At 39.9% G+C, this 19,774-nt stretch overlaps 2 protein-coding genes across 6 annotated transcripts; both read left to right on the top strand.

Moving 5' to 3' along the window:
• The first annotated feature begins 599 nt into the window (after positions 1 to 599).
• Positions 600 to 4,969, top strand: tfpt (TCF3 (E2A) fusion partner). 2 transcript variants are annotated; one of them, XM_074653513.1, is made up of 7 exons: positions 600 to 874; positions 1,974 to 2,081; positions 2,692 to 2,814; positions 2,946 to 3,016; positions 3,096 to 3,165; positions 3,729 to 3,887; positions 4,097 to 4,969. In XM_074653513.1, the coding sequence occupies exons 2-7, from the start codon at positions 1,974 to 1,976 to the stop codon at positions 4,160 to 4,162; spliced, it is 597 nt and encodes a 198-aa protein (XP_074509614.1). In that variant the 5' UTR covers positions 600 to 874; the 3' UTR covers positions 4,163 to 4,969. The 2 variants fall into 2 exon arrangements, with proteins under 2 accessions (XP_074509614.1, XP_074509615.1); XM_074653514.1 differs by having other exon boundaries at positions 605 to 874; positions 1,974 to 2,075.
• Positions 4,970 to 6,195: 1,226 nt separating this feature from the next.
• cnot3a (CCR4-NOT transcription complex, subunit 3a) lies at positions 6,196 to 19,013 on the top strand. 4 transcript variants are annotated; one of them, XM_074653486.1, is made up of 18 exons: positions 6,196 to 6,341; positions 6,916 to 6,986; positions 7,504 to 7,571; positions 7,667 to 7,741; positions 7,873 to 7,962; positions 8,078 to 8,206; positions 8,414 to 8,509; positions 8,598 to 8,817; positions 8,924 to 9,057; positions 9,269 to 9,325; positions 9,532 to 10,468; positions 10,582 to 10,687; positions 10,789 to 10,930; positions 12,352 to 12,460; positions 13,329 to 13,527; positions 17,713 to 17,845; positions 17,968 to 18,093; positions 18,205 to 19,013. In XM_074653486.1, exons 2-18 carry the CDS (start codon positions 6,962 to 6,964, stop codon positions 18,301 to 18,303), a joined length of 2,745 nt encoding a protein of 914 aa, XP_074509587.1. In that variant the 5' UTR covers positions 6,196 to 6,341; positions 6,916 to 6,961; the 3' UTR covers positions 18,304 to 19,013. The 4 variants fall into 4 exon arrangements, with proteins under 4 accessions (XP_074509587.1, XP_074509590.1, XP_074509588.1 ...); XM_074653487.1 differs by having other exon boundaries at positions 6,199 to 6,341; positions 8,601 to 8,817; XM_074653488.1 differs by having other exon boundaries at positions 6,199 to 6,341; positions 12,352 to 12,451.
• The last annotated feature ends 761 nt before the right edge of the window (positions 19,014 to 19,774 follow it).

The raw sequence follows: 19,774 nt of genomic DNA, 5'->3' as shown, positions 1-19,774 counted from the left end.
ATTATCAGGACTGAAGTTGTTTTTACCTTGCTTTCTAAGTCAAGAATGGATGATAAGAGCCGGCTCCCGTCTGAGAGCCGTTTTTATTTTCTTTAATTAGTCCAAGCCAGAATGATAGGATGGTCTTCTCCGCACCACAGGCACTCCATGCACTGACTGTGACTGAATGTTGTGTTAATGACGTCCGTGGGACCAATCAGGTGATGACAGACAAGGATCATACCATCAAGCAGGGAGCGGCGGCGCTGACAATCTACAGGTACAGAGCAAGAGGGAGAGGAGTAGAGAAAGAGAGAGGAGTGCAGTGCGCGAATAGAAGACAAGATGAGTGACAGTCGGAAACGAAGCAGCATGTAAAATTATGACATTCTGGAAAATATAAGGTTTAGTATAATTAAATTGAATAATTAAGTGATATATGTGCACACATACTAATCACAGGTCAAAACAGCGCTAAATTTGGCTGAACTATAAAAGGCAGAAGTGGTAAAACGAAGAGCCGTTTGGGAGCCGAAAGAGCCGGCTCTTCTTGGTGAGCTGAGCCAAATGATCTGGCTCACTAAAAAGAGACGGAATTCCCATCACTAGTAACTACTAAGTGACGTGTAATGTCTGCGCCCCGTCGCATAAAAACATTAGTTTATGGACACTAGTGTGAAGAAAGAGCTGCTCTGCGCTTTACGTTTGATTTTCTAGCAGAATATAATGTTAGAAAACGCTGTTAGCTTACATGAGTGTGTAGACTATAGATTAATACAGAGTCTATAGAGCAGACTGGCCGCAGGAAACAGTTACTAGTGGAGTTTTAAACCCGCAGGACAACAGCTGTTGCTAAGGAGACAACAGCGTTTAACGACTTCATTCATTCATAAATGTAAGTACTGTTACTAGGTAGATTGATAGCACGTTGCCTAGTGATGATAGTACGTCATAGATGATACCTGGACTTATTTTTACTCCAATTTACTCAGTAAAACGTCGCTGCTATTTGAAAATGCCCATCACAAGTTACATTTACTGTATATTTACTCAAGTACTGTACTTAAGTACAATTTCTGAGTTATTTTGAGTCAATTTTATGCTAATTTATACCTCTATTCTACTATTGTGAAGGGGAAACTACTGAACATGTGTTTGTAGATTGTTTTCATGCTACTTCTTTTTGGTTTCATTTACAGGAGAACTTCTCAAAACATTTTGAATAAGATATAATAATAAGTATGGCACCTTTCTAAACATAGTTTCAAAGTCCTTGCACAGATGCAATGAAATACAGACAAAATAAAAACAACAATAAAAGAACAAAGCATAAAGACCAAATAATGAGAACTAAAACCCGTAGCCAGTGGTATCAAAACAATAAGTTCCTACACATAAGCCAAAAGAGGACAATATAAGGTGTGGGAAAAGGTGCACCAAGCTGTTGCCTTACAGAGTTAAAAAGCTTTTTTATAAAAGTGTCATACTAACAAAGATTAAGATATTACTCAACAATACAACAACTTTTAACAATCACAGTTTTTTCTGCAAATTAAATTTACACAATTAATTTGATTGATATCTTTAATATTATATCCATACAATTATATGGCTTAAAAGCATACCCTCCTTTTAAACTTTTAAAGATACTGATTTTAAAACATATTTGACTACGATTGAAAACTTAAAACTCAAACATTTTAAATTGTACAAAATAAATAAATAAAATTCATTCCAGTTGCTTAAAGGGACTGTTTGTAAGAATCAGAAATGTTTGTTAACAGCGACACGCGGGAGGCTGAAGCAGTTTGTGTTTATGTAACTATTGTACTGAACTTTATAAATAAAGTATTAAAAAACAAACAACAACAACAACAAAAAACCTACTCTACTACATTTGGCATTATGGTACTTTTTACTTTTTAATTATTTTTTTAAATTTTATAAAAAAAAAAATGTATGCAACACAGAATCTTCTCTCTCTTCCTTTCCAGATGATGGAGGATTTCTCTGGTTTGGCTCTGCCTCCTCTGTTTGGAGGACACATCCTGGAGGCAGAGCTGGAGCCTGGTGGTGTGGAGCTGGGACCAGGAGAGGTAATGGTAACGTTAATGATCGTGGTAATGTGGTAGTGGTCGATGTGAGAAAGTGGGAACACCTAGTAGCCAGTGCTCCCTGTGCCACAAAGCCATGAGAAGCATTGCACATAGCTGTTTTTGTACTCATAGTACCAAATATTACCAGTTTTAACACCACCTCTTAGCCAGCAAGAATAAAATATTATATTTAAATTGGTCCGATAAGCTCTGTCTTTACAGAAGTAGGCTACAGTCACACCATTGATTTAGTTAAATATGCCGTGAATGTGACACACAATTTTGCCAAACCCTTATTTTGTAGTCGTGACAGACATGACTAATTATTAGAGTTAGAGAAGATACTTCCATATGTCCAAAATATAGAAATAGAGAAAGGTATTTCAGATCAAAGTAGGAACATAATGACACCATTATTGTGGAATATAGATACCTGTGATGTGTTTTTTTTTTTTTAGCACAAATAATGAATTAACTGCTACAATATTAAGCGACACAACTTTATTGTATTAGATTCAGCAATTGGATGTTTTTGTTGTGACAACTGTTATATTTAAAACACACTGACACAGATGGCCAAACACAAAACAGAAACAAGGTTTTTCTTTGTCTCCAGGTGGAGCTGGGCCCGGGAGGCGATGAGCTGCTGGAGAGTACAGCACAGGAGGAAGAAGAGAGAAGAGCTCTTGATAAGAGGAAATGTCTGTCTCTGAACAGGAGATGTAAAGATATTGAACAGGTGCAAGCTTGCAGATGCATGCATATAAGTATGTTACGGTTAGGAATATGGGTTATATTTGGGTTTATTGTTTATTGATTTATCTCTAATCAGTTCCTCCCTGTAATCACTTCCAACTGTGTTTTTTTCAGGTGAATCAAAAGATTCTTGGTCGCCTTCATCAAGTCCAAAGAATTACACGGCGCTTGAAGAAGGAGAGACGGTACAAAACCCCATTACAGTAACTCCATTTCAGTGTTTCCCACTTGATGGCCCATCTGAAGATGATGTTAATCTTGCAGGTTTCTCATGAAGACATTAGATGCTCATGGGGACGACTACAGAAACGCCCAGCTCACTATACTACTAGAGGTGAGAATTCAGATCACATACATGTGGCTGTATGTGATACGTTTAAAAGAAGAAAAGGGATGCACTTAACCCACTTTTTGAAAATGATTATCAGCAATCGGAGCACAGCCAATAGGAACGCTCTCTCTCTGAAATGACCTGTGATTGGTCAAGTTCTCCTGTCAGGGGCTAGATCTTTTTTAAAGCCTGAAAACAGAGCCATGAGGAGCTGTAGATGTCCACTTTTCTCTCAGCACACTTGAATTACAATATGCTGAAAAGTTATTATGGATTTTTTGCCCAATGATGCCAAATGCATTCTGCCTACTGCAGGTTTAATTCAGGCCTGATAAAGTTATATTCTTTTTTTTTTTACTATAGCAGTTGACCATTGGTGGATTAACATTACGGTGCTGGGGGCAATAGGACCCTCTTAAATGCAAAATGAAGCATGCAAGAACAACATAAAGCAGTTATCCATCATGTCTGCTGATTTGTTTGATGTACCAATAATAAATGAATAAATATGCTCAAACTTGTTTAATGTGTTTACATTTTTAATTTTTCACCTGTTCTTGTTTCAGGATGAGCCTGGAGCCCATTTAGATCCTGCTGCTGGAGTGGAGGATGACCGGCTCAATGGTGTGTCTGGTTCCACTTCGTCTGCAGGGTTGCATCATGCTGCCGGACCAAAGAGGAGGAGGCATCGAATTCCACGGCAAGAAAAGGATAAAGACCAACAGGTAGGTGAAGAACTCTGCTACACTGCTGTTGTCTATTCAACTGTATTAGTACATTAGTCAGTTTCTTACAATATGCTCTGTGTCTTGTGTGTGATTTGGATAAACATATAGTTGTGGATGCATGAATCGGTGGTTTAAATTGCAGATAGGTGTTATTAATTTAAGCATAATTGATTTTCTGTTGACTGAGTTTCTGCTTCATTTCCCAGACTGAACCAGACATGTCAGAGACACAGTTTGGAGAAATGCCCAGCCCAACCTCTCTGTCTCACTGATCATTGCACTGCAGCCCTGGATATGATGATGATGATGATGACGATGACGATGATGATAATGATGATGCTGAAGGAGCACCCAGTTTCTTTAATTGTTCAGTAGATACTTTGCCTCTGTCCAGCCAAGTTTTTCACTGATTGCAGTTTTACTTGAATTGTGAACAGATTGAATTAATGTAAGGTAAGATGAGATGTCATTCACCTGGTATACAGTGTATATATATATATATTTGTTTTGTATATATTGTTGTCTGTTGTCATATTTTGTACTCACATAATTATGACCAGTGGCAAACTGTGCACACTATAAACACATCACACATTTCAGAGCTAAATGTAGGAGGCTGGTTACTGACCCATCAGTCCAATAGCACAGGAGACCAGGATAACAGGAACAACGTTAGCCACCGTTAGCAACACATCCAATCTCACGTTTTTCCTTTTCCTGGATATTATTATGTTAAAGAAATAAACTGCTATTTGACTGTTAGGCTGTATTATGAAATGTTTTTATTTTGAAGTTTTTAATTATTTTTTTATTTTAAAAGTTTCAAAGTGTTTAGAAAGGGCAGTTGTATGTATTTTATTTTGTTTGTTTTTGAAGCAGACAACGATTTCACTACTTTTATTCATGTTCACATCTGCATCAATTCAATCGTTATGTTTCTATACAATAGTTACAAAATTTAAAATACAAATTAAATACAAAATAAAATCCTATCTTCAGGTTAACTTGCTCGTAAACTCGTAAATTCATGAGCCTAATTTGATAGCTGAGGGCTTATGCCCTTTTCTATCCATAGGAAATCATAGGAGGGAGGAGAGAGGAGATGGAGGAGGAGCCCAGTTGGTGTTGAGGCAGCATGGCCCATGCCTGGCCAGTTGAGGAGTTTTTCTTGTTATTTTTTTAACTTGCTTGGTTTTCCTGGAGCTGTTAGCCTCATGTCACAGTCTTCCTTTGTCATGGAGATCAATTTCTTCCAAGTTTACTGTCACCATGAATGAAAGAGGAATTCAATATCTATCTAAAATTAGTAAAAAAAAAAAACTGTGATCAGTCAGACGTTAATGAAGATAAACTATAGAAATATTACAGAAAATAAATTTTGGGAATATTGATTTCAAGGCAAGGCAAGGCAGCTTTACTTGTATAGCACATTTCAGCAACAGGGCAATTCAAAGTGCTTTACATAAGCATTCAAGAACATTGCAGAAAAGTGCAACAGAACATTAAGACATAATTAAAACAGTTATAAAAACATTAAAGATTAGAAAATAAAAACAAGTTAAAAATAAAAGCTAGGATAGAAGCTAAAATAGAATATAACACACAAGAGTAAAATCTCTAGTGCAGTATAAGATCATTATCAGAATCAGAATCAGAAAGGTGTTTATTGCCAGGTGTAAGAGGTATACACTAGGAATTTTCTTTGGCATTGTTGGTGCAAGACAAACAGTATAATAACAAAAGAATAGATAAAAACGTTAGAATAAAATAATAAAAATGTACAATTTACAAATGACAAATAAGCTATAAACATGATATAAAGATAGTGCAAATATTGAGAGAGGGGGGAGAGTCAGTGTCGGCAGGGGGGGGGGGCAGTAGTGTGTATGTGAGGGAGAGGCAGTCACAGGGGGGCGGATGGGCTGTTGGAGAGCCCCACTGCCATGGGGAAGAAACTGTTTTTGTGGCTTGAGGTTTTGGTCCTGATGGACCTTAACCTCCTGCCAGATGGCAGTCTGAAATTATCAGCTTTCATAAAAAGGCAGCAGCAAACAGGACAGTTTTAAACTTTGATTTAAAAGAACTCAGAGTTGGAGCTGGTCCTGCAGTTTTCTGTGAGCTTGTTCCAAATATTTGGATATTTCAGATGCAGCTTTGTGGTTTTGTGTTCATTGTAGTCATCACACTGGCTCAGCCAATGGGTGAAGCCCATGCCAGCGGATGTTGTTTCAAGTGACAGGCGTGAGCTCCGTCCAATCAGAGCGCTTAGATTAGCTTTAGGGGCGGGGCCTGGACGCGGAGGTGGGATGCTAGCAGCCACCGTCCATCTTCAGCTACATTAACACAGAGGAGCTGGTCGAACAGAAAAGCACTATTTGGAAGTAAAGAAGATTTTCTCGGAATTAATTCTGGCTGTATTTGAAAAAAGACAAACGAGAGCCCGTCCCCTAGGTAAATGTCGTAAAGAAGTATGAATGTAGATGCTCGGGTTGACCCAGTTTCCCTTTTTATCCTCAATGTAGCTAGCTGGTAGCTAAGCTGCTAGCTAGCATTAGCTAGACAGTTAGCCACACTAGCTAGCAGGTTAACGAGATACTGAGCCTTCCACACTGCAGAAACCTCCACATAAGAGCTCTACTGGAGCCCGACATCATGCTGCATGCATAACACCTGCATCCATCAATGTGCTCCGTGCAGCTTGTTTCTGGTAACCGATGCGAGGTGGACTGAGCTAGCAGACTGAGCTAACAGGAGCTAGGTGGCTAATTTTAGCTGACATCCATGTCAGTCATGTTGGTAACATCAAGATCAGCTAAACTATAACGATGGACAAACGTGCATGCAGAAGTTCTGCTTTAAAGTGTCCTTAAATGCTCACAATATAACGTTATTTGTGCAGCTGAGTGTTAACTGTGCCAGCTAGCTGGAGGTAATGTCAGTTCAGCTCTCTCTGGATGTGCTGATGCTCTGTGTTGAAAGGGGATGTGCTTTATGTTTGAATGCACTTTTTGTTTTCTTTACATAGCTGACTTGGTGACAGACGGAATGTGGACATTGTCGTAGTCAGAGCCATGGCTGACAAGAGAAAACTACAAGGTAAGACTGCTGCTGGTGAAACTCATCAGTGATGTTGCTCAGCATCCATCACACCATTCATTTCAGTCTCTTCTGCACTATATTCACTTTTAACAGTCTCTTCTGCACTATATTCATTTTTAACAGTCTTCTGCACTATATTCACTCTTTTAATAGTCCTGTATCTCAGTTGTTAGCCTTCACTACATTCATTTTTAACAGTTTTCTTCATCTCCTTGTATTTTTATATCTGGTATATTTTTTTGTACTTTGCACTACTAACTTTTTTCACTGCCTTTTTACAAACATGTTTTGCACTATGGAACTGTGATGCTGGAAACTTGAATTTCCCTCGGGATCAATAAAGTTACTATCTATCTATCTATCTATCTATCTATCTATCTATCTATCTATCTATCTACACTGTCCAACCGGGGTTCTCGCACAGAGACTTTGACTGACTTCATCTAGCAACGTTTTTGGCGTTGCACAGCTTTATATACACAATGATGTTGGAGCACATCTTTGATCTCCACAGGTGAGATCGACAGATGTTTGAAAAAAGTAGCTGAAGGTGTAGAACAGTTTGAAGACATCTGGCAAAAGGTAATATATCTTTGTTTTCCTGCATTGTTTGATCTTTATTTCATAAATTATGAGGAACAACCTAAAATATCTCATTTATTTGTATACGTTTTTAGCTCCACAATGCAGCCAATGCAAACCAGAAGGAAAAATATGAGGCTGACCTCAAGAAAGAGATTAAAAAACTACAGGTAAGTCAAGTTAACAAACACACATTTCCTTTCACGTTGTCCTTTTCACTGTATATGTGATCTCCATCAACAATGCATGTTTTGAAATTGTGAATGTGTTTCAATGTCTTCACTGTCTGTCCTCTTCCCAGCGATTGAGAGATCAGATAAAAACATGGGTGGCCTCAAACGAGATCAAAGATAAAAGGCAGCTAGTCGAGAATCGCAAACTTATAGAGACGGTATGCTTCTCCATCATTTTTAAGTTTATTGTTGTTTCTGTAAAGTATAGCATTTGGACATCAACTCATCAAAACGGTTAACTCAACGAGGCTTATGTGATTTTTCTGTCCTTAGCAAATGGAGCGGTTTAAGGTGGTGGAACGTGAAACAAAAACAAAAGCCTACTCTAAAGAAGGCTTGGGGCTCGCTCAGAAAGTGGATCCAGCTCAGAGGGAAAAAGAGGAAACGGGACAGTGGCTAACAGTAATACATCCACTATTATCTATACCTGTTGTGTATTTTGATTGCCTGCATTTATCTGGATAATTTTTTGAGAAATGTGGTCAAAAACTAACAATAACTTATCAACTAGGGTTTATCAATTAAGGCAATTTGATAAAAAAAATGTTTTAGGATTTGATTGAATCCATTAACACCCTTTTTTTTTTCTGACCTCTTCCTCACTTACAGAATACGATAGACACTCTAAATATGCAGGTGGATCAGTTTGAAAGTGAGGTGGAATCTCTTTCAGTTCAGACGAGAAAGAAGAAGGGAGATAAGGATGTAAGTCTTCTATCTTATTATTTTCAAGGATGCTGGTAAAAGTTTGGCTAAAATGTTTGTGATAACCATATGCCTGTATTTCATAAAGAAGCAAGATCGTATTGAGGAGCTCAAGCGGTTGATCGAGAGACATCGATTCCACATTCGCATGTTGGAGACCATTTTACGAATGCTGGATAATGACTCAATACCAGTGGATTCAATCCAGAAGATCAAGGATGATGTTGAATACTACATTGATTCCTCCCAAGACCCGGACTTTGAGGAGAACGAGTTCATATATGACGACTTAGACCTGGAAGACATCCGTGAGTAGACCACTGCAGAGTGCCATGATGCTGCTTTTATTTAGACATCAGGGGAGTTATAATGACAACATCTAACACTTGTCTCTGTCTTGTCTTTCTCTTGTAGCTGCAGCATTAGTTGCAACTTCTCCGTCAGGTCAGGGCAATCTGGAGGATGAGATGTTTCTCCACTCGTGCAGCACTCCCACTTCCACAACCTCCTCTTCACCCATTCCTCCATCCCCAGCCACTTGCACTGCTGTAAGTTCTTGTGTTTGTATTATTAAAACTTGTGTTTAAAGGGATGCTGGGTAGAAAAAGTACATTCTGACACAATTTTGCACATGTCTCTCTCTTACGCTTGCATTTTGTTAACTCTTCTACAAACTTCATTGTGTTGTAATCCACTGAATAGTCTTCTGAATCAACATTTCAAAAGTGGATTGTCATATCAAGGTATCTCCTCCTATAGGAGAACTCAGAGGACGATAAGAAAAGGGGACGATCGACAGACAGTGAAGTTAGTCAGGTGAGAGGCTCTCATCTGTATTTTGCCAGTAGATGAACAGTTTAGTGCAGTGCTCTTCACCCGTGGTCCTGGAGAGGCACGGAGGCTGAAGGGTTCAAAGTGCATATTTCACAGAACACTGTTCTCCTCATACATTTTGTACAGCTGTAGATGCCCTCTGGACAGTTTTGTCTGAAATTCCTTATCTGATGCTTTTTCGTTTTCAGTCACCTGTGAAGAACGGCACCCCATCCTTGCTATCTTCCTTTTCTTCCTCCACCACCTCTGGGTCCTCCTCATCCTCCTCCCTAGTGTCCATGGCAAGTGTTGTCGGAGGCATTCCCGTGGTTCCTACAAGCAGCAGTCTAATAGGGAGCTTCAGCAGTGCGGTGCAGCAACATCAGCATCAACCTGCACAACAGCAGCAACAACCTCAGCCACCCAACCAACCACAGCAGCAACAACAGCAGCAGCCACCTCAGACAAAACCCTCGGTCCCCTCAAACAACACCCCCAGCCCGCCCAGCCACCCTCTTCTTCTCCCAGCCTCAACTGCCCCCTCTCTCCCCACGCCCAGCACACCCAGTTCATCAGCCCCCAACTCTCAGTCTCAGCTCATATCTGTACCTATCCCCACATCCAGTTTAGGACTCGGGCTGGGGCTGGGATTGAGCAAAATTGGCTTGACGGGGACCAGCAGTGTCAACCAAATGTCTGGTTTGGGTCTGGGTGGCCACCCCTCTCCTTTAAACACAATGGCAGGGCTCATTTCAGGCTCCACACCTGCCCCTTACGCTCAGGCAGCAGCATCAGGAGGCTTGGGTTTGAGCAGCACTACCCAGTCCAGCATTTCAGTAGAGAGCAGCACTTCCATCCCCACCTCTGGCTCCAGTGGAGTCACCACCAATGGGGCGGGGATAGGGCACGGCTTGCTAGGTTCCAGCCCGGCCCACATTTCTTTGAGTGCGAGTATTTTGGGTCTGGTTCCTGGGCAAAATGTAGCCCCCAGTGCCTCTCAGTTGCCCCCGAGTTCTGTCAGCACTGCACCTGGAGTAGTTGGCATGATGGGAGGCAATGGAGGGAATGTCAGCGTGGTTGGAGGAATAGGCTTGAATTCTGCTCCTGCGAGACCACCCAGTGGACTGAAGCAAAATGGAAGCACAAGTACGTTAAATTGTTGTGTTTGGCCTTGTTTGACTCTTTACTTATCTGTGTATGTCAACATTGTCCTCGCTTTATAAAGGATTTTCTCTAACCTTTCCCTCACCCGCCCTCAGGTTACAGTGCTGTAGTGGCAGAGAACTCCACAGAATCAGCTCTAAGCACACCGAGCCAGTCTCAAAGCAGCCAACCCTCATCTCTCAGTTCTTCAACCAGTCAGCCGTGAGTTATTTGTTGCTCACTTGATCACCTCTTCTTATTCTTAACATGATAATGTAGTTGTTAACTTGTCTCTCTGTTGTTCCACACTCTACTTGCTGCAGGATGGACAATGGTCCCAGTTTAATCAGCTCCATCACCCTGCCTCCCAGCTCTCCGTCCCCCTCGTTCTCAGACAGCACACCTGGAGGAGGGAGTCTTCTCAACGGGCCCCACTCCTACACACAGGCCTCTGAGGCCCTCAAGGTGAGGGACTATAGCAGTGTCTCGAAAGGGGACGCTGACAGAAATAGAGCTTTGGTCTTTTGTCAGAGTCACATAATGATCCAGCCAGACTTTGAGGTGTGAACCTGCAGATACCAGGTATATCTGCAGCCTCTTTAGCTGACTGCATGGAAAGATCTGGCAGACGAGACAAACAAGCTGGTTGAGATTGTGAGACGGATGTTAAACTGTGGGAGAAAAAGCTTTCTACACGGATCACATAGAGTATCTGCACTCATATTGCAAAAAGGGAGACTTCTCATCACTGTTTCCTGATCAGTGCTTGAAGAGCACCCAGCATCCCTTGCTGTAATTCACATGGATGCTTAAGATCTAATAATGATTGAAGATTCAAGTTCTTTATTATCATATGCACAACAATTACACAGAAGCAGGCATTGGCACGAACATCTAAGATCTCAGGCTCCCTCCAACAATTTGCATTTTATATATATATATATATATATATATAGACGGCAGCAGGCAGAACAGTTTGTGGCTGGAGTGATTTGGGTCCCTGATCATCCTGTTGGCCTTCTTCCTACACCTCTGGGTGTAGAGGTCCTCAGGGATGGCAGCTCTGTCCTGGTGATGTGCTGTGCAGTTTTCACCACCCTCTGTAGAGCCTTGCGGTTGAGGGCGGTGCAACTGCCATACCAGGCAGCTGGTCAGAATACTCGCGAAGGTGCACCTGTAGAAGGTGCAGAGTATCCTGGAGAGAGTCTTGCAGTCACCAGACAAACGATCCATTCGACTGGATTATTTTCAAATTACCAAATGACCATGCTGGTATTGGTAGTTTTTTTGTAGGTACTTTTGGATGGCACACTACTGGATAACATTGATGTGCTCAATTGTATTCTATCCCTGGCTGCCCCCAAACCTCTATTCTGGGTCACATTTATACCAAACGCAGAAGCCCACACTAACCCAGTGGTACCTTTAGATAGAAATCATGTCATGCCAAGATATATTTGGACTCGCTAAAGCATATGCCCAATTCACATTCTCTCCTCTGCAAACACCATGAAGAAGGCAGTGTTGGACAACGTATTATTGATTATTGATTATAGAATGTGTTAGCATATGTTAGCTGTGCTAGAAAACATTTATTATTATTTATTTACATTAGCTGAATTTTTTCTCTTTTGAATACATTGCTCATTGTGTCTAATACATGTCATTGTTAATAACCATCACTGGCTGTAGGTGCATCATTTTAGACAAGACAGGAGGTGATGTTTCAGGGGTGGCATCTCTAACTGTTGTAGGTTAATGTAGCAGCTGTGATAGTAGTTGGCTTGTAACCCATAATAGTACGTTTTCCTCTCTCTTTTCTCAACATAATTTTACTTAATCAACCACCCTGTTCTCATGTTGTCTTTATCTCGTTCCCACCTCAGGCACCTGAGCCTCTCAGTTCTCTGAAGGCGATGGCTGAGAGAGCAGCGCTGGGATCAGGCCTGGATGGAGAGCTCACCAACCTGCACTTAACAGACAGAGGTCGGAACGGTCAGACATTTTTTTTCTACATTGTAGGGATGTCACGAGAACCAAGTCGATGACGGTACTCGTCTTTCTACAGTACTGTGCGTAAAAATTCCATAATAACCTTTCAGCATATTGTAATTCAAGTGTTCTGAGAGATAACTAGACTTCTGCACCTCCTCATGGCTCTGTTTTCAGGCTTTAAAAAAATCTAGCCCATGACAGGAGACTTTGACCAATCACAGGTCATTTCAGAGAGAGAGAGTTCCTATTGGCTGTGCGGTGCTTGGTATTTCCTCAACTGATCTCCACATGGCTGCTGGGTCACAAACTTTCTCATTTAACAGCTAAACAGTACACTACAAGATTTTTCTGAAAACATTTGAGGAAAGAAATAGGCATTACAGTAACAGAATATTGATTCATATTTGATCAGGGCTGCCTAGTTTGATCGTTTCACCGGAGTTTGTGAGTGATTGACAGCTACTCGGAGACGGCAGACTCCAGCTCAGCTCTGATTGGTTGTTTCCCTCCGGTCTGTGAAGTCTTGCATTTGCAATTAGGAGCACCGGAGGAAACAGAGGCACATGATTTTTTCAGATTACTTGTCTCATGCACTACGGTCAGGCTATGGTGACTTTTATAAAAATAACTTTTTTTAATCATATTTGCTCCAATTTTCCCCACTGCAGCTTTAATACATCAGCGTTATGTTTTATGTAGTGAATGATTTATCAGTCAATCGAACAAAATGTCAAAAGTGTAGTCTTTAATGAAATAATTATTAGTTGCAGCAAGATGAAAGAAAAAGCAGGATCTTCTTGAACTTGAGAGAAGAGTCTGTACAGTATTTGTGTCATCGACTCAATCCTTCACTTTTTCTGTCCTGCAGATATCTTCTCTAGTTCATCTGCAGCGCCCGGCACACCTGCCGCCCCTCAGCCGTCCGTGTCGGAAGTCAGCATCCCCCCCTCGCTCGGGGTCTGTCCACTTGGCCCCACCCCTCTCCCCAAAGATCAGCTCTACCAGCAGGCCATGCAGGAATCCGCATGGACACACATGCCACACCCTTCCGACTCTGAAAGGATCAGGTGAGCAACATTTCCTAAAAACTAGTGGTCAACTTTTTTAGGAGATCATTTATCCTTTTTATTTTTGGCATTTTTGTCTTTTAGTAGACAGATTACAGCATAAAGGCAGAGTGGAAATAGGGAGAGAGAGAAAGAGGGGTCGAACCATGGACGTTGCAGTTATATGGCATGCACTGTAACCACTCGGCTACCAAGGCACTCCATAAAAAGTATATTTAAGCAATAGCCCACAACAGGCCATGGTATGTTGTGATTATATCACAGCTCAGGGGTGTTGTTCTGCCCCACGCGAAAAACGGTCAGTATGAATTATGGCAATATGAAAGTTAAAGACACATTCCAATTAAAATCATCTTTATAAATAATAATGTTCACAATAAAATAGGCCCTCCTGGGAAACCTGCCTGCACATATGGAGGCGGTTGCTATGGAACGGCGGTTTCTATGGAAGGCACAATAGCAGCTAGCATACTTACTTTTTCACCACAGACTAGCGTTATATTGATTTCATTATTTGGCCATTACTTGTATGTTGTCATTTATTGCGCACCCACTGATAAACTGTCCAGTGTCAGTAGGATGACTTTGATTAACTGCTTGTACTAGGCTTGCCTTTCTTTGTCAGGTGGAGCTCTGGAGAGAGGTTTCTCTCTTGTGGCCACTTATGGCCATGATATCACTTGTGTCAAGACCCGCATTAGATAGTTTCTGAATCGTGGTGCTGCGGAGGCAGTGGTTAGTGTATTTTTGCTGTGTTCCTGCTTGCTTGCATATTCTGGCAACATTGTCGAGCCTCCTCTTTATGTAACTCTGCATGTCGTTTAGCAGGTGACCTTTTTTCTGGAGATGGGCATTGCTCAATCCACTCCTCCATAGAAGTTATTTCCGTTTTGTAGCGGGTTTTAGCAGCTAACTTTGTTGCTTTGTATCTGTAACCTGTTCGCAGAACCATGACAACACATTAGTCTAACGTTTTTCTCTCAGACGCGGAGTGACACTGAAAGTGCAAAGGAATTTGACGTCAAAGGCTTTGAACCAATCAGAATGCTTGATTTGAGCTACCTGTTTGATAAATGTGTATGTATGTATATACTGTATGTATATGTGACCCTTTAGAGGTTTATGTCTTCAGATAGAATGAATGGGCTTGGGGATAAGGACCTCATGCCAATTTAGTGAGCCAGCATATTTATATGTCATACTATATTATGATTTTTTTGATGACACTTTAGGGCATTTTTCAGCATACTATGACTTTTTTAAAAACTTCTTCCGACGTACTATATTATGACTTATGACATACTATGCTGAGGTTTTTTTCTTTTTTGGACCTACTATACTGACTTTTTTCGCCATACTATGACTTTTTCTTTTACTTTTTTTGCCATACTATACTATGACTTTTTTTCAACATACTATATAGGGATGCTATCAGTTAAAAAAAAGAAATATTAAAAATTAAATAAAAAGCTGAGCAAAACTCAGGAGCGGCTTGTCACTTAAAAGAGAATAGCTGGTCCACTTTAACAGCCTTGAGCCAAATGTGTTGCTAGCTTTGGCTAACCCCGTTCACTTTAATCAGCAAGTGGCTTGGGTCTTGAGGAGTTGTAGCATTTATTCACCGACAAATAAACTATACATACACTGCACTGCACTGCTATCTTCACAACTATAATGTTACTGATAACTTCATATTCACCGTCATCACACACGCGGTCTGTCGGATACTCGCTAAAGTTACGCTGGGCTGACAGAGTACGCCAGGCAGACACACAGCTAACAACCTTGCAGTTAAACTAAATGATGTGGTGGAGACTTACTGGAAAAGTGGCTACCTGTGTCCACTGCAAGCAGCATTGTGGCTGCTACAGTAACGCTCCCGGACGAGTGAACTGGGAACTGTTGTCTGTTTTGTGCATACACTGCAGCTGGCGATAAATGATGGATTTAACCTGTTTGTGCATCGGCTTAACATTCCAGCTAAGTGGCTTATTAGGCACTACAATCACAGCACCCCTACATGCGAGACACTAATCTTGTCGGTCAACGGTTAATGATCAGTTAACAAGGGTCAATTATCGGTTAGAAAAAAAATTCAAAATTTGCATCCTAATATTATACTATGACTTTTTTTTTTTACTTTTTTCAACATGCTATACTGGGACCTTTATGACTGTTTTTGACGTGCTATACTATGACTTTTTTTGACATACTAAACTGACTTTTCACTTTTTTCGACATTCTATACTATGACTTTTCTTCAACATACTAAACTATGACCTTTTTTTTGACATGACTTTTTTTTAAAACTTTTTTCGACATGCTATACTGGGACCTTTATGACTTTTTTTCGACATGCTATACTGGGACTTTTTTTTTTACACTTAACTGACTTTTTTTCAACATGCTATACTGGGACCTTTATGACTTTTTTTCGACATGCTATACTGGGACTTTTTTTTTTACACTTAACTGACTTTTTTTCAACATGCTATACTGGGACCTTTATGACTTTTTTCGACATACTATACTATAACTTTTTTTTCCGACGTACTATACTATGACTTTTTTTGACTTACTATATGACTTTTTTCAACATGCTATACTGTGACTTTTTTCCCGTCATGCTATACTATGACTATTTTTACTTTTTTCGACGTGCTATGCTATGTGTTTTTTATGACTCTTTTTGACGTGCTAACTATAAATTTTGTATGACTTTTTTCGACATACTATGACTTTTTTCGACATATTAAATTACTTTTTTCGACGTGCTATACTGTGACTTTTTTATGACTCTTTGACGTGCTAACTGACTTTTTTCGACGTGCTACTATGACTTTTTTTACTTTTTTCGACATGCTATACTGTGAATTTTTTTTTGACAAACTATAAAATGACTTTTTACATACTATAACTTTTTTATTTCGACATACTGTACTATTACTTTTCCGATCTGCTATACTGACTTTTTCTGACTTTCTTCGACATACTATACTATGACTTTTTTTCGACGTGCTATAATATGACTTTTTTAACTTTTTTCAACATACTATACTATGACTTTTAATGGCTCTTCATCCGACATACTAGTATACAAGTCATAGTAAAGTATGTTGAAAAAAAGTCAATAGTATGTCGAAGAAAGTCAGAAAAAGTCATAGTATAGCAGATCGGAAAAGTAATAGTATAGTATGTCGAAATAAAAGTCATAGTATGTAAAAGTAATTTTATAGTTTGTTGAAAAAAAGTCATAGTATGTCGAAAAAAGTAAAAAAAAAGTCGTAGTATAGTATGTCAAGAAAAAAAAGTCATAGTATAGGGGTGAACAAAAAGTCGTAGTATAGTATGTCGAAAGTCATTTGTTTTTTTTCTGCATACTATACTTGACTTCTGTATGTAGAAAAAAGTAATAGTAATGTATGTCGAGAAAAAAAATCATAACATAGTATGTCGAAAGAAGAACCATATAAAGTCATAGTATATTATGTCGATAAAGTCATAGTACAGGGGTGAACAAAAAGTCATAGTGTAGTATGTAAAAAAAAAAAGTCAGTATGTCGAAAAAAGTAAAAAAAAAAGTCATAGTATAGGGGTGAACAAAAAGTCATAGTATAAGGGTGAACAAAAAGTCATAGTATAAGGGTGAACAAAAAGTCATAGTATAGGGGTGAACAAAAAGTCATAGTATAAGGGTGAACAAAAAGTCATAGTATAGGGTTGAACAAAAAGTCATAGTATAGGGGTGAACAAAAAGTCATAGTATAAGGGTGAACAAAAAGTCATAGTATAAGGGTGAACAAAAAGTCATAGTATAGGGTTGAACAAAAAGTCATAGTATGTCGCAAAAAGTCATAGTAACGTATGTTGAAAAAGTCTTATGTTTTTTTTCAACATACTATACTTGACTTCTGTATAGTATGTAGAAAAAAGTAATAGTAATGTATGTTGAAAAAAAATCATAGCATAGTATTACTAAACTATGACTTTTTTCAACATGCTATACTATAACTTTTTTTTTGACATACTATAATAAATTTCTTTTCGACATACTAAACTGACTTTTTTTCCCCCCGACACACCATACTATGGCTTTTTTCAACATTCTATGAGCAATTTTTGTAGGGAGCCTTGATTACTTGTTTTTCCTATGGACTTATAACTGCCTGTGCTTCTGTCCGAAAGGCAATACCTGATGAGGAATCCATGTCCGACATTGCCCTTCCACCATCAGATACCGCCTCACCACTCGGACTCCATAGAGTTCTACCAGAGACTGTCCACAGAAACTCTCTTTTTCATCTTCTACTACCTGGAGGTAAAACACTCAACCCACCCACTCAATGTTTGCTCCCTTACAACCTTTCTGTTCGTTTTCCAATGATGTATTACAGTCTTGCTTGTAAGCTTAACGGTCTGTTTGACCTTCCCCTCTCTCAGGGCACCAAGGCTCAGTATCTATCTGCCAAGGCTCTGAAGAAACAGTCATGGAGGTTTCACACCAAGTACATGATGTGGTTCCAGAGGCACGAGGAGCCTAAGACTATCACTGACGAGTTTGAGCAGGTGCAGACTCACCTCAGTTCACATTTTCTAGTAAGAAACTAGTATGGGCACTTGTTGATTGTGGTCTCGGCTTTTGAATGATTACCTCTTTCCACTCTGCTATTCCTCCAGGGCACTTACATTTACTTTGACTATGAGAAATGGGGCCAGAGGAAGAAGGAGGGGTTCACCTTTGAGTACAGGTACCTCGAAGACCGAGACCTGCAGTGACAGACAGAGGGACACGAAAGGACAGAGAGACAAAACGTGCTGCTGTTGACATTCCGAGACTGAACTTCAAACTGTGGATAGAGATCGTGATGTGTAGTAGAAACCCTCTCCCAAAATGGAGACTGGTGTCTGTATAGGCTGCATCTCGACGTGAAGCCCTCGTTACTCCTGTAGCGCTTTGCTTTTGACAAAAAATGCCCCGTGGGCCTGATCAAATGCATCACGCTGCACGAGCTGGTAGGGTTCTCAGTAGAGATCTGCGTTTGTGCCCGTCTGTGTGCACACTCAGTATGTGGCATTAGGAAAGCCTACCCCATGCATGTTTCTCATGTTTTGTTTTCTTTTTCTGTTTCAACAAGATTCTCTGTACCACCTACCCAACATGAGCCTGGAAGCCTTTGACTTGACACAAAACAAACCTTGGATTTGATTGTTAAGTAGACTGACCATCTTGTATTTACTGTAATTTGGTGGTTTAGAATGGGGAGGTACAGTGGACATTTAGTCATGGTGTGTAGGACTGGCTTCTTTTAAGACCCTACGATGCCTGTTGAATATGGTCACTATTAGAGATAGTGAGCGGTTATCAATAGTTTTTATTGATATTGTCTTGGTCGATTAAAACGCTGATTGAGAGTGACCACAGGGCCTCTCCCTGTGACAGGGAAAGAGTCCTTATTGGACATGGATTAAATTGCTATGCAATTGAACTGGTCTCTGACTCCCTCTCTTTACAAATAAAATGTTTTTAAGTTAACCTGTCAAAGAAAATGCATTATTATGGCACATTAATGTTTGTGACAAATAAATAAACTTGTAAAATAAATCTTAAAAAATAGGTTTTGAGACATTTTATCTACGTGATGTTTGATTTGTACACAATTGAGGAATTATTATCCTCAATGCAAAAGGCCACGCTAACCGTAGTGAATGTACCTGTACCCAAATCACCTCTTAATTACTCTCCAAATACACAGATAGCATTAGATAATAAATCTGAGTTTGGTTTGAGTCAACATCCCACCTTTAAGTTAAGATTTTATTATATTCTGTTGATGTTACTTCATCCTAAAATCCACTGTGTTTAATTTACCACCTGATATTTTAAGTGAACCCCTATACAGTGAATGTGCACTGAAACTGTTTACATGTAGAGTGAAAACACAGAAATGCTCAAATTCTGGTGGTAGATTTAACTCGTGGGTCGAGTAAGAAATGTCTCCTCTGCCGTGGTTGTTCATATGCTACACTGAAGAACAATACAATTTAATCTGCTGTGGGACAGATCCCACCTTTTCGTGGCAGTTTAAATGGGGAGAGTGTTAAACTGAATCAGATTTTTCCATTTAAGCAACCATGAAAACTTCAGATCTGTACTGCAGTTAGAAATCTATGTTGTGTGTGATTAGTTTTCAGGCTTTTTGGGGGAGGGAAAGGGGGGGTTGGATTGAGGATGTGAAAAAAAGGAAAA

The sequence above is a fragment of the Sebastes fasciatus genome, chromosome 12, assembly GCF_043250625.1.
Source record: "Sebastes fasciatus isolate fSebFas1 chromosome 12, fSebFas1.pri, whole genome shotgun sequence".
Classification (NCBI taxonomy): Eukaryota; Metazoa; Chordata; class Actinopteri; order Perciformes; family Sebastidae; genus Sebastes; species Sebastes fasciatus.
The sequence above is the reverse complement of the archived record's forward strand: the minus strand, read 5'-3'. Positions and strand labels throughout refer to the sequence as shown.